General features: G+C 39.4%; 1 protein-coding gene across 11 annotated transcripts in view; it reads right to left on the bottom strand.

Annotated features, from left to right (window-relative positions):
- Nucleotides 1-20275, bottom strand: part of LOC131220884 (probable LRR receptor-like serine/threonine-protein kinase At1g56140) — a 121252-nt gene that overhangs the window by 45161 nt on the left and 55816 nt on the right. For 5 of the 11 annotated variants that reach the window (XM_058215771.1, XM_058215775.1, XM_058215766.1 and 2 more), the window contains exons 2-13: nucleotides 18239-18410; nucleotides 17999-18073; nucleotides 16622-16693; nucleotides 12520-12591; nucleotides 4444-4515; nucleotides 3520-3591; nucleotides 3310-3381; nucleotides 1916-1987; nucleotides 1777-1848; nucleotides 1608-1679; nucleotides 802-873; nucleotides 568-633 (exon numbers count right to left, since the gene is read on the bottom strand). In XM_058215771.1, coding sequence (XP_058071754.1) covers nucleotides 568-633; nucleotides 802-873; nucleotides 1608-1679; nucleotides 1777-1848; nucleotides 1916-1987; nucleotides 3310-3381; nucleotides 3520-3591; nucleotides 4444-4515; nucleotides 12520-12591; nucleotides 16622-16693; nucleotides 17999-18073; nucleotides 18239-18312 — 863 coding nt within the window. In that variant the 5' untranslated portion in view covers nucleotides 18313-18410. Of the gene's footprint in view, nucleotides 1-567; nucleotides 634-801; nucleotides 874-1607; nucleotides 1680-1776; nucleotides 1849-1915; nucleotides 1988-3309; nucleotides 3382-3519; nucleotides 3592-4443; nucleotides 4516-12519; nucleotides 12592-13126; nucleotides 13256-16621; nucleotides 16694-17998; nucleotides 18074-18238; nucleotides 18411-20275 lie in introns of those variants that run through there. The other 6 variants (XM_058215767.1, XM_058215769.1, XM_058215768.1 and 3 more) reach the window with 6 other exon arrangements.

Consider the following 20275-nt stretch of genomic DNA (forward strand, 5'->3'; position numbering starts at 1 on the left):
ATACATTTAATGCAAGTTAGCAACAGAGCCAGAACCAACCAAATATGTTAGATATAAGATTATCCTTTCATCAGATACCAAACGGCGTTCTAATTAAAGAACAAAAAGTTCCGTTTACTTTTGTAGAAGAGGAACATCAAGATAGACATAATGAATCATTTGAATATTCACAACTCAATCTTTTATGCTGAGCTATAAAAGAAAAGAAACAAAAATATAAAAGCAATCCTGGACAATATCTAAGGATGCCTTTGGTTGTACAATTGAATTGAATTGCAGTAATCAGCCCAATAGAAAGGAAAAGGCCACATTGTAGTTGTAGTGTTATGTATCATTGGAAGAGACCCTCAAATTGCAAATGAAGTCCATCTAACTCGAAAGAAACTTAATTGCAATTTGGAGCTGATTCTCTCAATATGAACACCATAGATGGTAATTGTAGTTTGACGAGTTCCACTTTATTGAACTAGTTATTGCAATCCAATTCAATAACACATCCAAAGGCGGCAAAGTGAGAAAAATGCAATTTTGGTTACAATTCATTATAATTAAGTCAGATGAACTTGCATGGTCTTGAGGGATGAGCTTTTCCTAGAAGGAAGGCTACCAGATAGGTTATTGTTTCCAAGAAACCTGCAGAAAGAGAAACCCAAAAAACAAAAGAAAATGCAACATCAAATTAATAACACTTAAAAGATGTTATATTTCATAATATGAGAATGAAAAACATGGAAAAGTGAAGAGAGAATTACTAGGATCAGCACTAAAACAGCTTAAGCATAGAAGGAGTTTGACTCTTACAAGTTTAAAAGCGAACTCATATTGAACAGTGGACTTGGAATTTCACCAGTTAAATTGTTAAAGCTCAAATCCCTAAAAACAATTAAAATAAAACATTAACCAAATGTAGTTGAACTTCATTTTTATGGCAGTGGCCTAATCCATGGCCTAGGCCTATGCTCAGGCCCAAAGAATAAATCGGCCGGCTCAGACCCATGTATTACAATTTTTTCTGTTGATGCCCAGCATCAGCCAATACCCTGGAGGTGGGCTGCGCTGCCGCTGGCATGACCCAACTAAGGTCATCAATGGGTTGGTGCAGTCCACGGGCACAGATTTTTAAGCAATGTTTGGGCACTCTTTCTATGCCCATATGGACTTAGGCTTAGGTATGAAAGCCTAACAATTTTGGGCTGAGCTTGGACTATTCCGTCCTGGGCCTACACACACATACATGTATATCAAGTCCAAACAGTTGGATGATACAATCACTTTGTAGGTGGTAAATAATTATTCTTCTTAGTGGTGATAAATGATTGGTAATAAATAAATGAATGGAAGGTAAAAGGTCCACAGCTCAGGTAAGCTCTACCATGGTGTTTATGTGAAATTTACCCCGTACATCAAGTGCATCACCCCTTTCTTTTTCTTCTTTGTTCTTTTTTTTTTTTTTTTCCTTTGTTTTTGAACATGATCCAGGCTTGTGCTAGCCTAGTGAATTTTGGGTTGAGACTATGTAAGCATAAACCCCAGTCCGGTCTAGTTCATTGACAACCCTACGCCCAATCCCTGCACCAACATAAGAGATTGCGATGTGAACTACTTACAGATATTGTAACCATCGGTACTCTCCAATGTTGAATGGAATTGTGTCTGATATCTTACTGTTTCTCAAGATTCTCCAAAACAAAGAAACATTTTGATTGACAAGAACAACAATGATAAATTAGAAAATTAGCATTAATACATAGATAGGTACCATGCTTAATTACTTACAAAGTGTTTAAGCTCCTCATGCCCTTGATAAATGCCAAAGATGAGGTTCCGCTCATTATTTCACCAATTCGCCTATGCAATCATTGGATAGTCAATTAAACAATTGCAATGATAATTGACAAATAACAAAAATACTTACAAATCAGTTAGGGATGCTAAACTGGAAAGACTGGAAGGTATTGGACCTTGGAAAGCATTCCCATGCAAATACCTACATAAGCATTCGCTAGTTAAAATTGTCAAGCGAACAATCAATCAATGCTACCAAGGAAAACTTAATGGGCCAGTCATGAGCCTGATATATAGGTGAAATGGTCCATTTGGGTCGAATGACAACATGTACGGGCAACATTGAAGTTGATGGAAGTTAGCGTGGCCACGTTTGCAAACTGTGATTCAAAAGGGGATAACTGGATATCCTGCAAGTGTCTCAACAATAGATAGCCAAGGCAACTCAGCGAGGTGACATGGCATTGCTGGAATTTCAGGATAACATCAAAATTAATTCAAAATTAACTACTAGCAATTTAGAGATTACACCCATTTATAGAGCTTAAAAATAAAGATAAGAATCCTAATACCTCTTTCCATCCTAATGAGATAAGAATTTATTAATTTGGTAAAACTAATTAAGATTACTACAAGGGACTTCAAGTAGGACTCCAATCGTCGATGATCCAGAGTGGGTCGCACCAGAGAGGACTGATATGAATTGCAGGCGGCTGCATCAATCAGCCTACTTGTTGCATGGTTCTAAATATCATCCAATATCAAGTTAACTCCAGCTTTTTTTCTTTTTCTTTTTTCTTTTTTTCTAATAAACAGGGTGTATATATTTATATTCAGTAAAAGATTTACAGCAAAAGGGCCTTCCTGCGACAAAAAATTAGCCAGGAGGGCCAGAAACCCTGAGAAAACCGAACCTTAGGACTCTCTAATTGAGCCCAACCCCATTTTGTCTAGTCTAAAAGAGCCCTTAACACCAAAAGGAAGGACAGAGACTGAAAGAAAAGTAGATTGCTGCTGGTGCCTTGCCACGAACTTTGCCAGGCCATCCGCGGTACCTTCCCGAGGAATGAGGGTGATGAAAAAATTACCCCTAACCTTCAAGTTGTTAATCTTAGTCCACCAATATCTCCATTTCCACGCAGGCAAGGATTTACCAATAAAAGCGTCCACCACACATTTGGAATCAGAACAATACAAGTCATTGGGAGAATCACTCTCAGAAACCAAACTGAGTTGGAACGAGTCAGGGTGAGTTATACCAGTTTCAATCTCTAGATGAGTTCCAATCCAAAACCAATTTTACAATCATGGTTGGCAGCCCCAGCCTGAATTTTAGAATTGATAAGTAAGCTAGCCAAGCCCAGACACATGTTCGACAACTATCGAGGCCTAGCACAAGCCACAGTCCAGGGCCAGGCCGAACTTTCAGACTAATATATAACCGGTTTGTTGACAACCCTAACCCATAAATAAGAAAAGATTCAATTGAGCAAGGAAAGAGAAAATCTCATTATATTAGCTTACAAAAATTTTAGCTCGCTCCAATTCCCTATGAAGTCAGGTATGGTGCCCGTGTGCTCATTATCAAAGACCCACCTGAGATCACAACATGCTTTACAATGTAAAATAACATTCAGGTTGATGATATTTTCATTGCTTGGAAGCAAATCAAGAGAGAGAGAGAGAGAGAGAGAGAGAGAGAGAGAGAGAGAGAGAGAGAGAGAGACTACTTACAGTGTCTCCAAGTTTACTAGATTGGCAAATGTTGAAGGAATAGGACCACTCACACCGATACTGTCCAAGAAACTATTGAAGTTTATATGAACAAATGCGGTTGGAAATTGATCACACCCAAACAAAAAAAAAAAAAACCTGGTCATTAGTGTGTAACAGGTTATTAGTGTATAGTGGACCTACAACCTTCAGATCAGACCATGATGGTGATCAGATAATTGGCCCACCAATGGTAATCTAGGTTGTTCATCAAATTTGTTTTTACAGTTCATTTACTACACATCTAGTAAACTAAAAGAAGATAGATTAAACTAGCTAATTCACTTATGAAATCAATTTTCAGTAGTTGGTGGGCCTGACTGTTTGATCTCGTTAAAATCCGATTTGATTGTGATCATTTAGCCGTATACAGTTCCATGTCTATCATGACGCCCAGATACCAGACAATGCTTTGATACAACAATCAGATATAAAGGGTCGGACCATTGAAGTATCTAGCTTTATACCGGATGTGGGCCAATGCAAAATCAAGCAAAATAGCTTTCACCATCCATATGCATTCCCTGTGCTATGACTCTGCAGGAAATAACGAAAAATAGCTTGCACCATCCAAATTATGTTTTTAGATTAGCTTTAACGCTGTTTGAATTAATTGTACCCAATCCTCTACATGTCTAAATGTGTGGAGCAAGAGTGAAAACCCGATAACACGACTGTGTACTAAATAAGTAGATGGCTAAAACAACTTTCTTTAGTTTTTCATTAACAATGTACATTGTGGCCCTCCTGTTGAGTTGACCAGCCATTTTATTTATTTTTTGGCTAGGTTATCAACACGGAGACCCACCTAATGAGTTGAGTGGATCTTGCTCATGTAGACATGCTGTGTCATACACTAGATTAAAGACATGATTAAGAACTTACAGTCCTTGCAAGTTTACCAAATTCCCCATCTCTGGAGGGAGTGACCCATTGAAACTATTGGTGCCCAAGCTCCTGCAAAAGAATAGAAAATCATAATAATTTAACCAAGATGATAAATGCAGAGTTGAACGACTAAAAATGTCATGTAGTCTCAGTGGTTTTAACTATCATAAGAAACTGAGCTGACTCGTCTGGGTTGACTCAACTTTGGTCTTGAATGATCCCAGTCAATGCCCATTTCACGTATTTTAAGTGGCCTGTTTTTAGGCTTTGACTCGTTTCAAACAAACTGACTCAGTTTTGATATGGAACTGAGTCACATTCCAAAAACAGAGACAAGATAATTGGTCAAATACCAACTGCAATGTCACTATGGGGATGTCAGAAAATCAGGAATGCGTCCCATGTGCGTACTTGACCATTCATCAGCTCATCATGTGACTAAGGTTTTCCTAAACATGCGACTCAGTAAAGCATTTAAAGATGTTATGTCTCGATGAACTTACAATATTGAAATGATCATTTTTAAAAGCTCAAATATGAATGAATAGGTTAAGCTCATTTTTTTAAAATGATTACATCACTATAGCTCATTTATGAAAGTATGTGCGGAAGAGTGAGCCCTCAAGATCTACCGGTCTACACAATATGCAACTTCCACAAAGTCAAGGATGAACGCTTCAGATCCAATGGTCCACCTAACTATTATTAAAGCAAATGGGTCTAATCACCCCTTTTATTCTACAATATAAATGGCTTCAAATTATAATTTATTGTTGGGGGACCGCGAAAGCACACAGAGGTTAATCAAGTGGAGTACTCCAATCACACCAAATAAGCACAATGCAAGCACACCTAAATTTAACATGGAAAAACCCTTGCAGGAAAAATTCATGGCACAACAACAGATATAACTATGAAAGAAAAAAGTTACAAGAGTCAATCCGAACAACCTCGAATCAACCCGACCTACATCCTTGAAACCCTAAAACAAATTAGTAAGCCTTGGATACCTCTCAATCTTGATTATATCCAAATATATAGCTTTTGGAAGAATCACAATCAAAATAGGAAACAAATCCCGCAAAATCCTAACTCTGCGAATATCTATGTGAAACTATTGATGACATCGACCACACTTCGATGTCATTGAAACTTCACATTCGATGTCATTGAAGCCACTTCAATGGCATTGAACTAATACCAAAACGATCCAAAGACAAAACATGGAATTCAGATTTTCTTCAATTACATCGAGCCATCTTCGATAGCATAAAAAAAACACCCAGTTAGTCCAACAACCAACTGAAGAAAATCTGGACAATTTCGATGGCATCGAGCCAACTTTGATGGCATTGAACCTGTCATTGATATACTACTGAATTTATAGATTTAAGACACATATTCAACAATCTCCATCATGTCTTCAATCATTAAATGTAGCTACTTGTCCTTTTCTCTCATCTCTACCTTGGATCACAATTCCATCATCACTTCTCGTGCACACTCTACCCTCTTTTTAAGCCTTCGCCAAGCCCAGAGAAGTTGCACAGAATTTGAACTTCTCTGTGAGAACCACCTTGGTAAGCATGTCCACCGGATTCACACTAGTATGAATCTTTTCTGTATTCACGCTACCTTTCTTAAGCACCTGTCGGATAAAATAGTGACGAACATAAATGTGTTTAGTATAAGAATGATAAACAGAATTTTTAGTCAAATATATAGCACTCTCGCTATCACAATTAACCGGCACGGTCTCCTGCTAAAGTCCCAACCGATTTATCGATCATGCCTCTCAACCAAACACCTTCCTTAAACACTTTTGGCACTATCATATACTCTACTTCTGTTGTGAAAAGAGCCACCACAGACTGAAGTTTCGACATCCAACTGATTGCTCCACCTGCTAATACAAATGAGTAACTTGAAATCGATTTTCTGAAATCCACACTGCCTACGTAGTCTGAATCCACATACCCTACAAACTTTGCTCATTTCTTTTCAAAAGCTAAGACGTAGTCTTTTGTACCTCGAATGTATCGAAATAGTCATTTCACCACTTTCCAATGTTGCTTACCAGGGTTTGACATGCATCTGCTCACAACACCAACTGCTTATGAAATATTCTGTTTCCTACAGACTATGACATACATTAAACTGCCCACAACATTCTAATTAGGCACATGAGACATATCCTGTTTTTTCTCATTTGATTTAGAACATTATTCTGAAAAAAGCTTGAAGTGAGTCACGTGAGGAACGCTCACCGGCTTTGCCTTGTCCATCCCATACTTGATTAACATCTTCTCAATGTATTCTTCATGTAATAACCAAATCCTGCTCTTTTTCCTGTCTCTATATATGAATATATATACCGAGAACCCTCTTTGTAGCCCCAATATCTTTCATCACGAATGTCCCTGATAACTGAGTATTTCGTATGTAGATTTCAGACATGTTATGATTGGTGATTAACATGTCATTAATATACAATACAATGATGATGAACTTGCTATCACTCAATGTCTTGTAATAGACATAGCAATCATTTTCACTCCTAGTAAATTTCTGACTCAACATGAAAGAATCAAATTTTTTATACCACTGCCTAGGCGACTGTTTTAGACTGTACCACAACATCATTAACCTACAAACTTTATTCTCTGCCCATTTAAGTTCGTAGTGATTTGGTTGCTTCATGTAGATCTGTTCTTCCAATTCCCTATGCAGGAATGTAGTCTTCACGTCCATCTATTCTAGCTCTAGATAGTATTTGGCAACCAGTGCCAACACAAATATAATAAACATTAACTTAACTATCACCGTGAATATATCTATGAAGTCGATTCCTTCTTTTTGAGCGTAACCCTTTCCTACCAACCTTACTTTGTATATATCATGTTTCTTCTTGAAGATCTACTTGCACCCGATCGCTTTTCGGCCCACTAAAAGCTCCACTAGCTCACATGTCTCATTCTTGTATAAGGAGTACATTTCATCGTTCATTCCTGCCTTCCACTTTTTTGCATTAGGCTCATTAAGAGCCTCCTGAAAAGTAAATGGATCCGCCTCATCGGTAATAAGGGCATATGCGATATTAAAATCGTCCATGTATCTCACCGATAACCTCTGATCTTGTGGTGGATTCCTCCTAGGTGGCTGCTCCACCTCTTCCTGTACCTCTCTCTACGCATCTATCTCAGCTTGAGTATCACCTGTGTCAACCTGAATGTCCACAACTAACCTTTCTAGTTCTTTTTACTCCTCTTGATCATTTTTGTGGAATAGGGAACCTTCATCGAATTTGACGTCACAGCTAGTGATGATTTTATATGTGACTGTGTCATATAATCTGTAACCCTTCACACCAACACCATAGGCAACAAATATATACTTTTTAGCTTTTTGTTCTAACTTATCTCTCTTAACTGACGATACATGAGAGTAAGCCTCACAATCAAATATACCCAATCTCGAGTAGTCTACTTTTTTACTACTCCATACTTTCTCTGGAATTTTATATTCGATAGTCGTAAAAGGAGACCAATTCACCAAATAGCAAGTAGTATTAATAGCCTCAATCCATAGGTCTTTGCCCAACCCAGCATTATTAATCATGCGTCGGGATCTCTACAAAAGAGTTTGATTTATCCGCTCAGCCACACCATTTTGCTTGGGTGTGTGGTGCACTGTGTTGTGTCTTATGATCCATTCATCATTATAAAATTGATTAAATTTAGTAGAAGTAAATTAACCACCATTATCAGTCCTTGAAACTTTCACCTTTCGCCATGTTTGTTTTTCCACCATGACCTTTCATTGTTCAAAATTGGTGAAAATCTCGAATTTATGTTTCATGAAAAAAAAAATCCAAACTTTTCAGGAGTAATCGTCAATAAATGCAACAAAGTATGACGACCCTCCAACGGAAACCATGTGCGACGACTCCCATACCTCAGAATGCACATAATCAAGGACACCCTTAGATATATGTTTACTAGACTTAAAAAATAACCTTGAATGTTTACCATATATACAATGCTCGCATATCCAAAAAATTGTCCCATGCAAGGGTTAAGGCCATAGAGAGGACCCTGGGGATATCCAAGGGTGGCAGCAGGCCCATTTACTTGGGGGTCCTGCTGATTTAGGGTAGTGTTACTAGAGGTCATTTTCAGCCTTTGGTAAATAAAATTGAAGCGCGGATAAGCAGTTGGAAGGCCAGGTGTTTATCTTAAGCTAGTAGATCTATCCTAGTCTAGCACGTCTTAGGGAGTATCCCGATCCATTCCATGGCCACCTGCCAGATTCCGGTACTTGTCCTGGTAGACCTGGAGAAGAGATTTGCAAATTTCCTATGGGGCTAGGCTGATGGAAAGAAAAAGCTTCATTGGATTAGTTGGAAAGAGATTGCAACACCGAAGTCTGAAGGTGGACCGAGGATCTGCAATTTGAAAGAGGTAATGAAAGCTCTTCGTGCAAAAATGGCTTGAGCAACTAAATATGGCAAAGAAGATAGTTTGTGGGCATCTTTCGCTAGAGCCAAATACAAAGAAGACCTTTCCTTGACAGGGTCGGGCCGCCCCTCTTATTTTGCTTCCCCGTTATGGAAAAACATTAGAGCTCTTTTTCCTGATTTAGAGGTCAAAGCACAGCGGCTGATTGGCCATGGGTCTTGCAACCTCTGGTAGGCCAACTGGTTAAGGCTGGGCCCTCTGGTTAATTTGTCAGACTCGCCAATCCCAGAGTCGATTCGATCGCTTCAAGGCTGGGCCCTCTGGTTAATTTGGCAGACTTGTCAATCCTAGAGTCAATTCGATCGCTTCAGGTTCGTGATTTCCTACGTCAAAATGGTCCTCGTCCTCCTTCCTCAATTTTCAACTATCTTTTCCAGGATGTTATTGACATCATTTTTCAAATGGGTTTCTGTTTATTGGATGAACCGAACTCCTGGATTTGGCCTTTGGATCCTTTGGGCAGATTCACAGTTAAATCAACTTGGGATTTTCTCAAAGTTTGTAGGCTGCGTAGGGGCTGGACAAAATGGGTGTGGCACTCAAAATTGCCTCAAAAACTCTCTTTTTTTTTTTTTCTTTTTTTTGTTGTTGTGGAGACTGAATAAAAGCACTCTCCCGGTTGAGAGCTCCATCCAATCTCGTGGCATTCAGCTTGCATCCAAATGTGTCTATTGTGACGATGGCCATGATCAACGTCCGTTAGAAGAATCCATCTCCCACCTTTTCCTTTCCGGCAAGCTCATGGCCTCGGTTTGGAACTACTTTGGGGCTGTCTTCGGCTTATCTGCAGCAAGGGTTGCGTCAGTGGATGGCAGAATGAGCCAATAGTGGTCCATCACCAACCCCAGAAGCATCTTGGCGGTTCTTCGGGGCTTGCTGCCCAGTCTCATCTTTCGGGAGATATGGATATCTAGAAATTCTACAAAGTTCGACGGAAAGCACATCTCAGCCCCTGACACGATTGCTAAGGTGAAATGGGGGCTCTCCATGATAACTAAGGGTCTCTATTCTCCGAATCTATCCTTATCCTCTCAGTCAACACTTTCGGAGCTAGGAATCTTGGCTTCCTTGGGGCCTTGTCAGTCAGCGGTGTTGGTGAAATGGAAGAAGTTGGAGATAGGTTGAACATAGACGGATCTGCAAAGGGCAACCCTGGTTGGTCAGGTGGAGGTATATGCAGAGGAGAAGATGGGAGCTTTATTTTTGGATTCTCGGCAGGATACAGGGTGGGTTCAAACACCAAAGCCGAGCTCCATGCGGTATTCGATGGTTTGCATCACTACCTCAGTCTGGGACTATCCAAGGTCAAAATCGAATCATATTCTAAGCAGGTGTTAGATTTGTTGAACGGGGATTCTAATCCAGCTTGGATCTGGAAATATTGGCTGTCTAGAATTGACAAGCTAAAGGGGAAGGGCCAGTTCAGATTTGGTCATGTCCTGAGGGAAGGAAATGCTCCAGCAGATGGGATGGCCCGTCAGGGGAGCGATCTCCAGGGTAGTTCTCGTTCGTAATCCGTCGCTCCTACCCTCCCATATTAGGGGTCTTCTCTTCCTCGACAAAGTTGGCCTCGGCACAAACAGACAAGCCTCTAAGGGAAGGCCTAGATAGCTTCTGCCTTCTTTTTTCTGAGGAATTGGTTTCTGCTGCAGGGAAGTGCTTTGTCTGATCTGCTGGTGCTCGCCTACTTCGTCGGTGTTTGGCCTGGCTACTTCGTTGTGGGATTCTCTGTTGGTCTGGCTAGGAGTTTGCTCTGTTGGGGTTCAGCAGGGTATGTCTTTTTCTTCAGCAGAGGCTTTCTAGGGTGGAGGTTTGGCAGCGTGTTGCAGGCTCTCTGGGGTTGTCCAGTCACAGCTTCTGCTGTCAGTCATGGAGCTTCGTGGGTGGCGGTTTGTTTCCATTTTTCCACTGTTGCAGTTGGTGTTTGTTTCCGCAGTCCTGGCTGGGTTTGTCTTTGTCGATTGCAGTATGGCTACTGGTGGGTTCCTGCTGTTTTAGTTTTTGGTAGAGGTGAGTTGCAGCCTTCTTTGGCTAGGGTCGTTTTGTGCGTGGTGGGCTGTTGTTTGGCTATTCTGGGTGTGGTGCTTAGTCTTGGCATCGTCAGATGTTCTACTGGTCTAATTGTCAGTAGCGGTTCTTATGGCCAGAGGGTGTTTCGCAGCCGTGCCAGCTCCAGTTCTTTCTAGCTATAGGATCTGTTTTGTAAATACATAAATAAATAAAGGTGGATTGCATTCTTCTCATCAGCCGTTGGATGTGGGAGAGTCATGCGGTTGGCTTGTAGTGTTTTCTTGACTTTTGATGTGTAGATTTCAGCTGGCTGCTATCTACAGCTAAAGAGGCTTGTCCGGTGATACAGAAGAGGCTTCAACTATAGCCTTTTCTAGTGGGGTCGCGTGATTGGCTGGCTATTCTGATTCCATTGTTGTGGATGGCTGATGCTAGTAGTGTTTTGGCTGGGTTGTTGTTTGCTTGGGTGTGCGCTACCAGGCTGGTGGTTGATGGCAGTTGGTTGAGTCCGATGGTTGATGTGCGATGCAGTTTTTCTGTGGCTAGCGGCTTGATGATACGTGGCTGTCAGCTGTGTAGTAGGGTTTGGGAAGTTGTGGGTGCCTGCTCTCGGCGTAATTTAGTTGTTCTACCGTCTTGATGTCTGAAGCAGTTCTTAGGACCAAAGTCAGTTTCGTCGCTATGTCCGCTTCTCTTCTTTCTAGCAGGAGAAGCTGATCTGTAGCATTGTCTACTCAAGGGTGGTTATAGCCCCCTGTTTCTTTTTTCTTTTTCTTTTTCTTTTTCTTTTTCTGCATCTATATGATAGGTGAGGCCCAGTGTTCTTGTAGAGCCCACCTGAAAGTCCGATTTGTACAAAAATAAGAATGAAATGAAATTATTATTTTGAAAAAATCTCCCAATTTTCTCTTTTTACTCTCGTTGTTGCTTGATTTTTTCATGCAGGAGACAACCTCCTTCCATATATAAGGAAGGATGGAGAGTTTAGATGACATAAAAAATTATTCTATCATTATCTCATCATTTAAATTTTCATTTAAAATTGCATTTATAATTTAACTTCAAACCAAAGAATAAAAAAATGATTATAAAAAAGAGACTAAACCTTGTCAAACCCACCCACTAGTGATTGCCCGCCAGTGGCCCAGTGGCTTATGTCCAACAATTTATAATGGTGTGGAGAAGATAGAGGTCTAACCACGGACCATCTCCACACATGGGCTCCAAGGGGCCACATATACTGACGATCTTGAGTTCCAACACTAGGAAAACAAATTCCAATGCAATCACCTACTATTGCAACACTGGTTTAGGGTGTGCAAACTAAACAAAAATGACGGTTTTGATTGGCAAGTTGTTGGGTGCCACACTGTTGGGTCCAGAGTGGCAATCCAGACCTACAAGTGTGACAGCTCATTCGATCACCATCAGGCGATTATAACAAACTCCTTGCAAGTGTAATAGACAGCATACTTAATTAAATTAATTAAAAGTTATATAACAAAATTAATTATATATTTAGATTAAGAAATAAAGGATATCTTACAAGGAAGTTAGATTTCTAAGATTTCCAAGTTCCTTTGGGATGCTTCCAGACAACAAATTGGTATTAAGATTCCTGAAAAAAGAAACCAAAAAGAAAAAAAAAAAGATCAATATGTATGTACGTTAACGACATAGGTCACAAGATTCCAACAAGCAAGGAATTAGAAACATGTTTGTTTGGTTAGGTGTATTAACTTGGGCACATACTTCATGGGACCCACGTACGTAGAGGGATGCTTTGACGATTGGAACCGTTTATATTTTGAGTGTCACTGATCATGGGAAAGACCCGATAATTGCACCAAAAAGAGAATCCAGACCATTTTGTGGTGTAGAACATCCACAATTGAAAGTTGTCAATTCAATCATCTATATGTGTCTGTACACATCGAAATATAAGAATTATCCATTTAGTGTAACTTACAGGACTATGGCACATCCACGTACGTACAGTGGTAACAAGAGGGGCAGTTTCGATTATCCATTAACCTTAAGAAAAAGTCATGTAGGCAGTGTTTGTAGTTTTGTCAAATAATGCATTGGCTCACTAAATAGATTCCATGGTATTTCCATAAACATGGAAATTAACCTGGGTGGTCTTAGCTTACTGGAAAATGATAGACTTTTTTTCTTAATTTTACACTACGTGAGTTTGTAGACACCCCACCTAGAATGAGGGAAACTATTCAGAAAGATTTTAGTTGAACTTGAGAATCGACCTCTGATCCACTACAAACCTGAATGGAATGAATAGGGAAGATTCTCAGGACCTCTCAGAGCCTGCTAACCGTCCAGATGGGCCAAATGACATTTCCACCAATGATGTGGCACCACTAGGATTTGCTAGGACGACCCAGTGTCAACTGGGGTGGCAAAAATACCTCAAAATGTGAAAAAGTACAAGCGGAAATCAAATTCCTGTTGGTGAAAAAGTCCACCTGTCAGTGTGTGAACAACTCTTATCACCCAAAGGATCTCAAAATACGTAAAATTATGACCCGTCAACACTAGTAGGAATTTGAATTCCATTGGTCAGCTCTATAAAATTTCAGCTCCTCTCCCTCATTTGTAACACTTGGCCTTGCTGGAAAAGGCCCGGGTTGGCTTAAAAGTTATTTGTGAGAGTTGAGGGGTGTTTTAAGAGCTTGAAGAGATTTTGTCTTGGCAATCTCCTCCACGCCACAAGGCCACCAGTTTTAAGAAAGTTCATTGATTGACAAAGTAAAGTTAGATCAAGGATGGCCGGTTGGCTCTTTTGTTGTAATAGATGTCTTAATTTGAGTCTGTTATTGGGCTGATCGATGCTATAAACAATCTGTTCGATGTCACCTTCGACGGCATTGAACAATTCTCAATCCCATCGATATTTTTCAGATTTTCTTCAGTTGGTCGCCAGACTAACTGGACACCTTTCGATGTCGTCGATGAATGTTCGATGCCATCGAAAATTTTTAAAAAATCATGTTGTCTCTGGATAATTGATGTGTTATTTCGATGTTATCAAAGAAATAATTTCAATGTCATTGACAGATTCTACGCAGACTTTTCGTAGAGCCGCAAATTTGCGCGATTTGTTTCTGATTTTGTTTGAGATTCTTTCCAAGGCTATATGTATATGGATGTAAACGGGATTGGGAGGTATTTTAAGGGTTTCTAAGTCATCCTAGCATTTCAAAGGGTTTAGCAAGGGTGAGATTCAAGGTTGTTCGAATCGGGTAAGCTCTGTCTCTTTGTAATTTTTTCTTTCATACTGTTCATCTGTCATTTTGTGCCGTGATTTTTTCCCGAAAGGATTTTCCACGTTAAATTGTTGTGTTCTCTTTATGTTTCTTTGGTGTTATTGGATTGCTATCCTATATTCATCTCTATGTGCTTCAGTGGTCCCCCCAACAAGTGGTATTAGAGCTAACGTTGGGGCGCAGGCTTGAATCTGAAGGATTAGTATCAATGGGAAATACTAAGTATGATATTGAAAAGTACCCAAGAAAAAATAATTTTGAGTTATTGAAGGTTAAGATGATTCCCCTATTAACTAAGCAAGGAGAAGATGGGAATCTTAAGGAGCAACAACTGTTTATGATTAACGATGATTGAAAGACTCTTGATAAGAAAGTAAAATCCTCTATCCAATTATGTCTAATGAATGAGCTTCTCTACAATGTTATGAGGGAGAAAACCGCAGCAGATATGTGGGCGAAGTTAGAGGACGTTTATGCTAAAAGTCCCTTGAAAATCGCCTACACTTAAAGTTGCATTTATTTAACTTCAGAATGGCTGAGGGTGGAGATGTGGAAGCCCACATCAGTAATTTTAATAAGTTGATTTGCAAGTGGCTAAACATGGAGGAAGTGGTCAAAGACGAGGATCAGATATGTATTTTGCTAAATTCTCTTCCGTCATTATATAAGTCTTTTAGGGACTCCTTATGCACCAGTAATACATCCCTGGGTTTAGACACCGCTATCTCATCCCTTCAAGGAAAAGCCATGAGAAAGAAAAAACGGTAGCATGGGGGCCTCTTTTGATGGATTGTTTATGAGGGGCCGGAATGCTGAGCAAGATACAGGATCTTCTCGGTCGAGATCCAAATCCAAGGGCAAGAGCAATAACAAGTTAAAGTATTGTAACTATGGGATGACTGAACATGAAAAAGGATTGTACAAATCTTAAATCGAAAAAAATAAATAAATAAATAAAACTCATAGGCTTCTTCCAGGGAGGCCAACATTACCACGTCTGATGAACAGACAAGCACATGTGATGTGTTACTGGTAGACAGAGTGGAGATAACTCGTTTCAACACTTGAGGTCTTGGTATCGATCCCTAGCGGGGGTGGCTAACATGGAGTGTGTGTACTGACATGGGTGTGTACTAACAAGCTAACCCAAAAAAAAAAACACATATGATGTGTTATCAGTGTCTATGATTGGACACTTGTACGATGATCTTAGAGACAAGTGGATCCTTAACACAGGGGCATCATATCACATGACTCCTCATATAGTCATCGGCCTTCTTCCCCAACCCCCCTCCTTCGTCGCTTCTGGCTAAGCATCTTTTGGCGGATGAAAGGGGGTGACTAGTCGTTTCTAGTGAAGCAATGAGTTCATGAGCAAGTGAATGAACGAGCCAACAAGCAGCGAGTGAAGTGCATAACATAACGAGAGACGAGCCATGTTCCTAAAAGGAGTGACCATGTTTTCTTCCCTTCTATTGACACTGTTGCCCAAGAAGTTCTGCCTCACTAAAATGAAGTGTGAAGATCTTCCTGAGTCAATCAATACCAATCACGTCAAAGTCTATCATGGGTACCAATCACTATAGTAGAGCAGCCCGAAGTCAACTACTTGAATGAGAAATTCTTGTACAAAAAATGTATATCCGAAGGAGAAAATGAGAAAAGAAAAGGGATGCACACAAAATAAAGGCATAAGAAAGAAGCAAAAAATAAAAAAGATAATGGCCCCTGGGATGAGTGCTACCATCTCTTCCCAAAAACTCTTAAACGGGTCCAAAGCATTGGGTCTAACCACTTCAAAGTCACATGTTACTAGGAAGATGTCAATCGGAATGATGGAATTCCATAATTATAAAACGCAGTTTAAAATTTTTTTTAAAAAAAAAAAAAAAAAAAAAAAAACAACGTGTCCAAATTTAAAAGATAGGTTGAAAACTTAAAAAATGGCAATTCAAATAAAAACAGCAGACATAGTGGACTTGGTGGAAACTAAAAGACATCTCGAAAAAAAAAAAAAAAAAAACAATAGACAGACGCTAAACCTGTGAAAACCAAAAAGGGTACATTATTATCATTAAATTCTTAAAGCTTATTGCCCAAGACTCTGCACTTGGCGTAGTCCAAGGAAAGTAAATTCAACTTGGAGCGGACTAATTCCAAATCACGCCTTGATTTCCACGTTGAATGAGTTTTTATTTATTTATTTTTAATTTTGTTTAATCGTCACATATTGTTAAATATATAGTCTTCCAAATCCCAAATATAACATGACCATCAACATCTCTGACAACAACTACAACATCATCATGGTCGTCATCAAGATCACATCGTCTCTTATATGTCAGAAGCTTTTAAATAACTTACAAGTCCTGCAAGGCCCTTAAGTTGCCGATGGACGAAGGCAAGGGACCTGTTAAATAGTTTCCACGTAAATTCCTGCAAATATAGGGCATACTTTGTAATTTGGGGCAGCAGGCATTGAAGCAGCAGGCATAAAAGGACCAAGGATGGCCATGATCAAGTGATCCAATTTTCCATCAGTACCCCACCATGGATGGGCTATGATCCCAAAATCACATCGACCAGACCATCCAAGCTTTGAAAAATGAAGGAATTTAACTTTTTAAACCATATGTTTAAAGACCTCGGATCCAACAGTAATAGAATATATATTGTTAGAGGTTTGCTAAGCCGCACACAATTACAAGGCAGTAGATGCACTTGCTAAGACGTACCAGCAATGCATGTGGACATTTGATCCAAACCGTTTAGAAAAACTGGCTGAAGCTTTTTCAGCCATCCATTTCTTTTTGAAAATTCTGGGCCACCTAAAGAGCTTACCAGCCTGAATTTTCTGCCAAAATGTAAATATAATTGCACTAAACCGATGGACGGACAGCTTGGATCTCACGTCCGTGTGCTATGTTGGCAAAAAGATGGTGGCATATGGATGAGATGTCTTAAACACCTGTGTGGGACACCAAAGGAGCTTTACCTGAAATAATAGGACTAACCTGATGGACCATTTTGAGAGAGAGAGAGAGAGAGAGAGAGAGAGAGAGAGAGAGAGAGATGGTGGATCTCAGACCCATGTGCCACATTGGCACGTATCAGGTAGCATATGGATGAGATGCCTTGTGGACGTGTGTGGGCTTTTAGCAAAGGTCATATATTAGATATCTTATAGCCCATGCACAGTTCATTTAATTTTTTGGGCCTGAAAGTAGGCCCAAGCATGTACATGCAAATATTGATCAAAGCCCATCTGCTCACTATAAGCTGGGCTTGAACATCAGATGGGCCACTGGTCGAGCCCTTTTTTTTTAAATAGTTAAGATGGGCTGAGGCCCAAGACCACAACATTGAAGGTTACTTTGGTCCTGAAAAGGGTTTGTGTGGAAGTGGAGTTTATTGGATATCCTCGCTTCATATAACGTTTGATACACAGGCACTTAGAAATGGTAGTGACATATCAACTCAAACTAACCCGACCAAAAATCAGATTGGTTGAACAATCCTAACATCTTATTTGTGGAGACTTGTTTATTGAAATAAGACTATTGGATATTTTCATTTTTAACTGTCCAATAAATATCCACCAATCTAATAGTCAGATAAAAAATAAAATAAACATTACTTTATTGAATTTCCAAGTGCCCGTGCATCATCCATCATACTCTGCCAGCGTTTCAAAATTGTTCTCTTTGTGGAAATCACAAATTAGAGTAGAGAAACCCATACAGAACTGTGAGATGAGTCAGTTTCCCAATGGCTTCCGGAATAATGTGACCTCTTGAAATCTGACTATCGACTTTCCTGAAGGACAAAACAAATACAATCTCCTCTTTATATGAGCTAGAAACAAAAAGGCAGGCCCGGTATGGGCCCACCTTTGATTTAGAACTAATCCAGTGGGCCCCACCTGTAGAGTGAGTGTGTTACGTGTATATCATTGAATGGTATGCGTGATAGAACACATACAGTTTCGTTATGCGACAGATGGATCCATTGTTGAAAGTGCATTGGCATTCGATCCCAAGGTACAATCCGCCCATTCCCGTGAGAGCAGACCCGCTACACAGTTCCCCACTTATATTCCAATCAGAAGATGCGGAAATGTTCCATTGCTGAAAGATGGAATTTAGAATAGCCACTGCACCATTCAAAGCAAACATCTTAAAGAGTCAGTAGTTAGGATTGTTAACACGCATGTTCGGTCATGATACAATCATACAAGTATGCACCATTGATCATTGGTAGAAAGATTTCCGAATGATTTTGATAGAGTGCCTTTAAAATGTTGTGCAAGAAAGCCATGTTTTGGTCCAACTGAATTTCAAATCGGTCCGACCGACAATTCAGGTTTTGACCTGTCGCTCACTGTGATGTTTTGGCCATATTGGATTGGACTAAAAGTTTGTACTATGGTTCAATTTTGTTTGACCAATAGTCTCACGATTTGACCAGACTTAACGCGTAAGTACGAGATTAGTTTCTAACCGGGTATGGAATGTATAAAATACCTTGTAATCTCTCAATTAGGGATAGAGAGCAAAAATCTAAGTGAAGTTTTGAAGGGAATCTAGTGTTTACCATATGTAAGTTGTTACATCTCTTGTAAACTTTTTTATATAATGGATTGATCGTTGCTTTGTGCCATAGTTTTTTCTTGTGAGGGTTTTTCATGTAAAAATTTATGTATTCTTTATGTTTGTTTGTTTGTTTTTTTGTTTTTTTTTTTTTAATTCCATATTATGTGTTTGATTTGTTCTGAGGTTGCTTTTGTGCCCATTAAGGGGTTTCGGCACTCGATAACTGGTACCAGATAATACGTACGTTAGATTATCATATTGAAACTAAAAACATGGCATCAAGGGGATTGAATGTGAAGTTCAAGATAGAAAAGTTGAGAGGTAAAAATAACTTTAAACTATACAAGTTAAAGATGAAAGCCTTTCTAATTTAGCAAGGGTTGCAACATGCACTTAGGAAAACAAGACGTCCGGAATCTATGAAGAAGATTGAGATAAACTTGATCATAGAATGATTAGCACATTTCAATTGTGTTTGGCCGATGAAGTCTTATACAATGTCATTAATGAGACTACTACCGCAGGATTATGAGCAAACTTGGAGATTATCTATATGACAAAATTGCTCTCCAATCAGCTATATTTGAAGAAACAAATTTATACTATGAGGATTGTGAAAGGGTCGGATCTCTATGAGCACATTAACATCTTCAACAAATTGTTTTGCAAACTGACAAACGTATAGGTAATGATCGATGAAGACGACAAAGCTTTAATTTTGTCGACATCTCTCTTGAAGTCCTACGAGCATTTGTTAGATACTTATGCTACGGTAAGGATACCTTGGACGTCGATATTGTTATCTCGGCCCTTCATTCGAAATAGTTAAGAATGAAAAAACAGAGGTGAATGTACTTCTACGGATGTATTTTTTGCTCGGGGAAGATTGTCTAAGGCAAAGGAGAGGAAGTCCTGATCGAGGTCCAAGTCGAAGAGCAAAGGCAAGTTGAAGTGTTGGAATTGTGTTAGGATGAGATATATGAAGGATTGTCAAAATTTCCAAATTCAGAATGAGGAGAAATCAGATGATTCACTGAAGGAAGCCAATTTAGCGAAATCTGGTGAAGGGACGACTGGTTATGATGTGTTGTCAATGTTTAAGCTAGGTCGCTTATACAATAAGTGGATTTTGGATATGAGAGCATCACACCATATGTGTACTCATTAGAGTTGGTTTACCACATATATCGATTATGATGGTGGCATGATTCTTATAACAATAATCATGCCTGTAAGATTATAGGAATTGGTTCAATTCGGATCAAGATATTTGATTGGGTGGAACGTAGTTTGACCGATGTGAGGCATGTTTTACATTTGAAGAAAAATTTGATCTCTCTAAGAGTTAAAGATACATTCGTGTACAAGTACATCGGTTATGAAGGAGTTCTGAAAGTTTTAAAGGGGTCACTCACTGTTATAAAGG

This window comes from Magnolia sinica, chromosome 12 (assembly GCF_029962835.1).
Source record: "Magnolia sinica isolate HGM2019 chromosome 12, MsV1, whole genome shotgun sequence".
Lineage (NCBI taxonomy): Eukaryota > Viridiplantae > Streptophyta > Magnoliopsida > Magnoliales > Magnoliaceae > Magnolia > Magnolia sinica.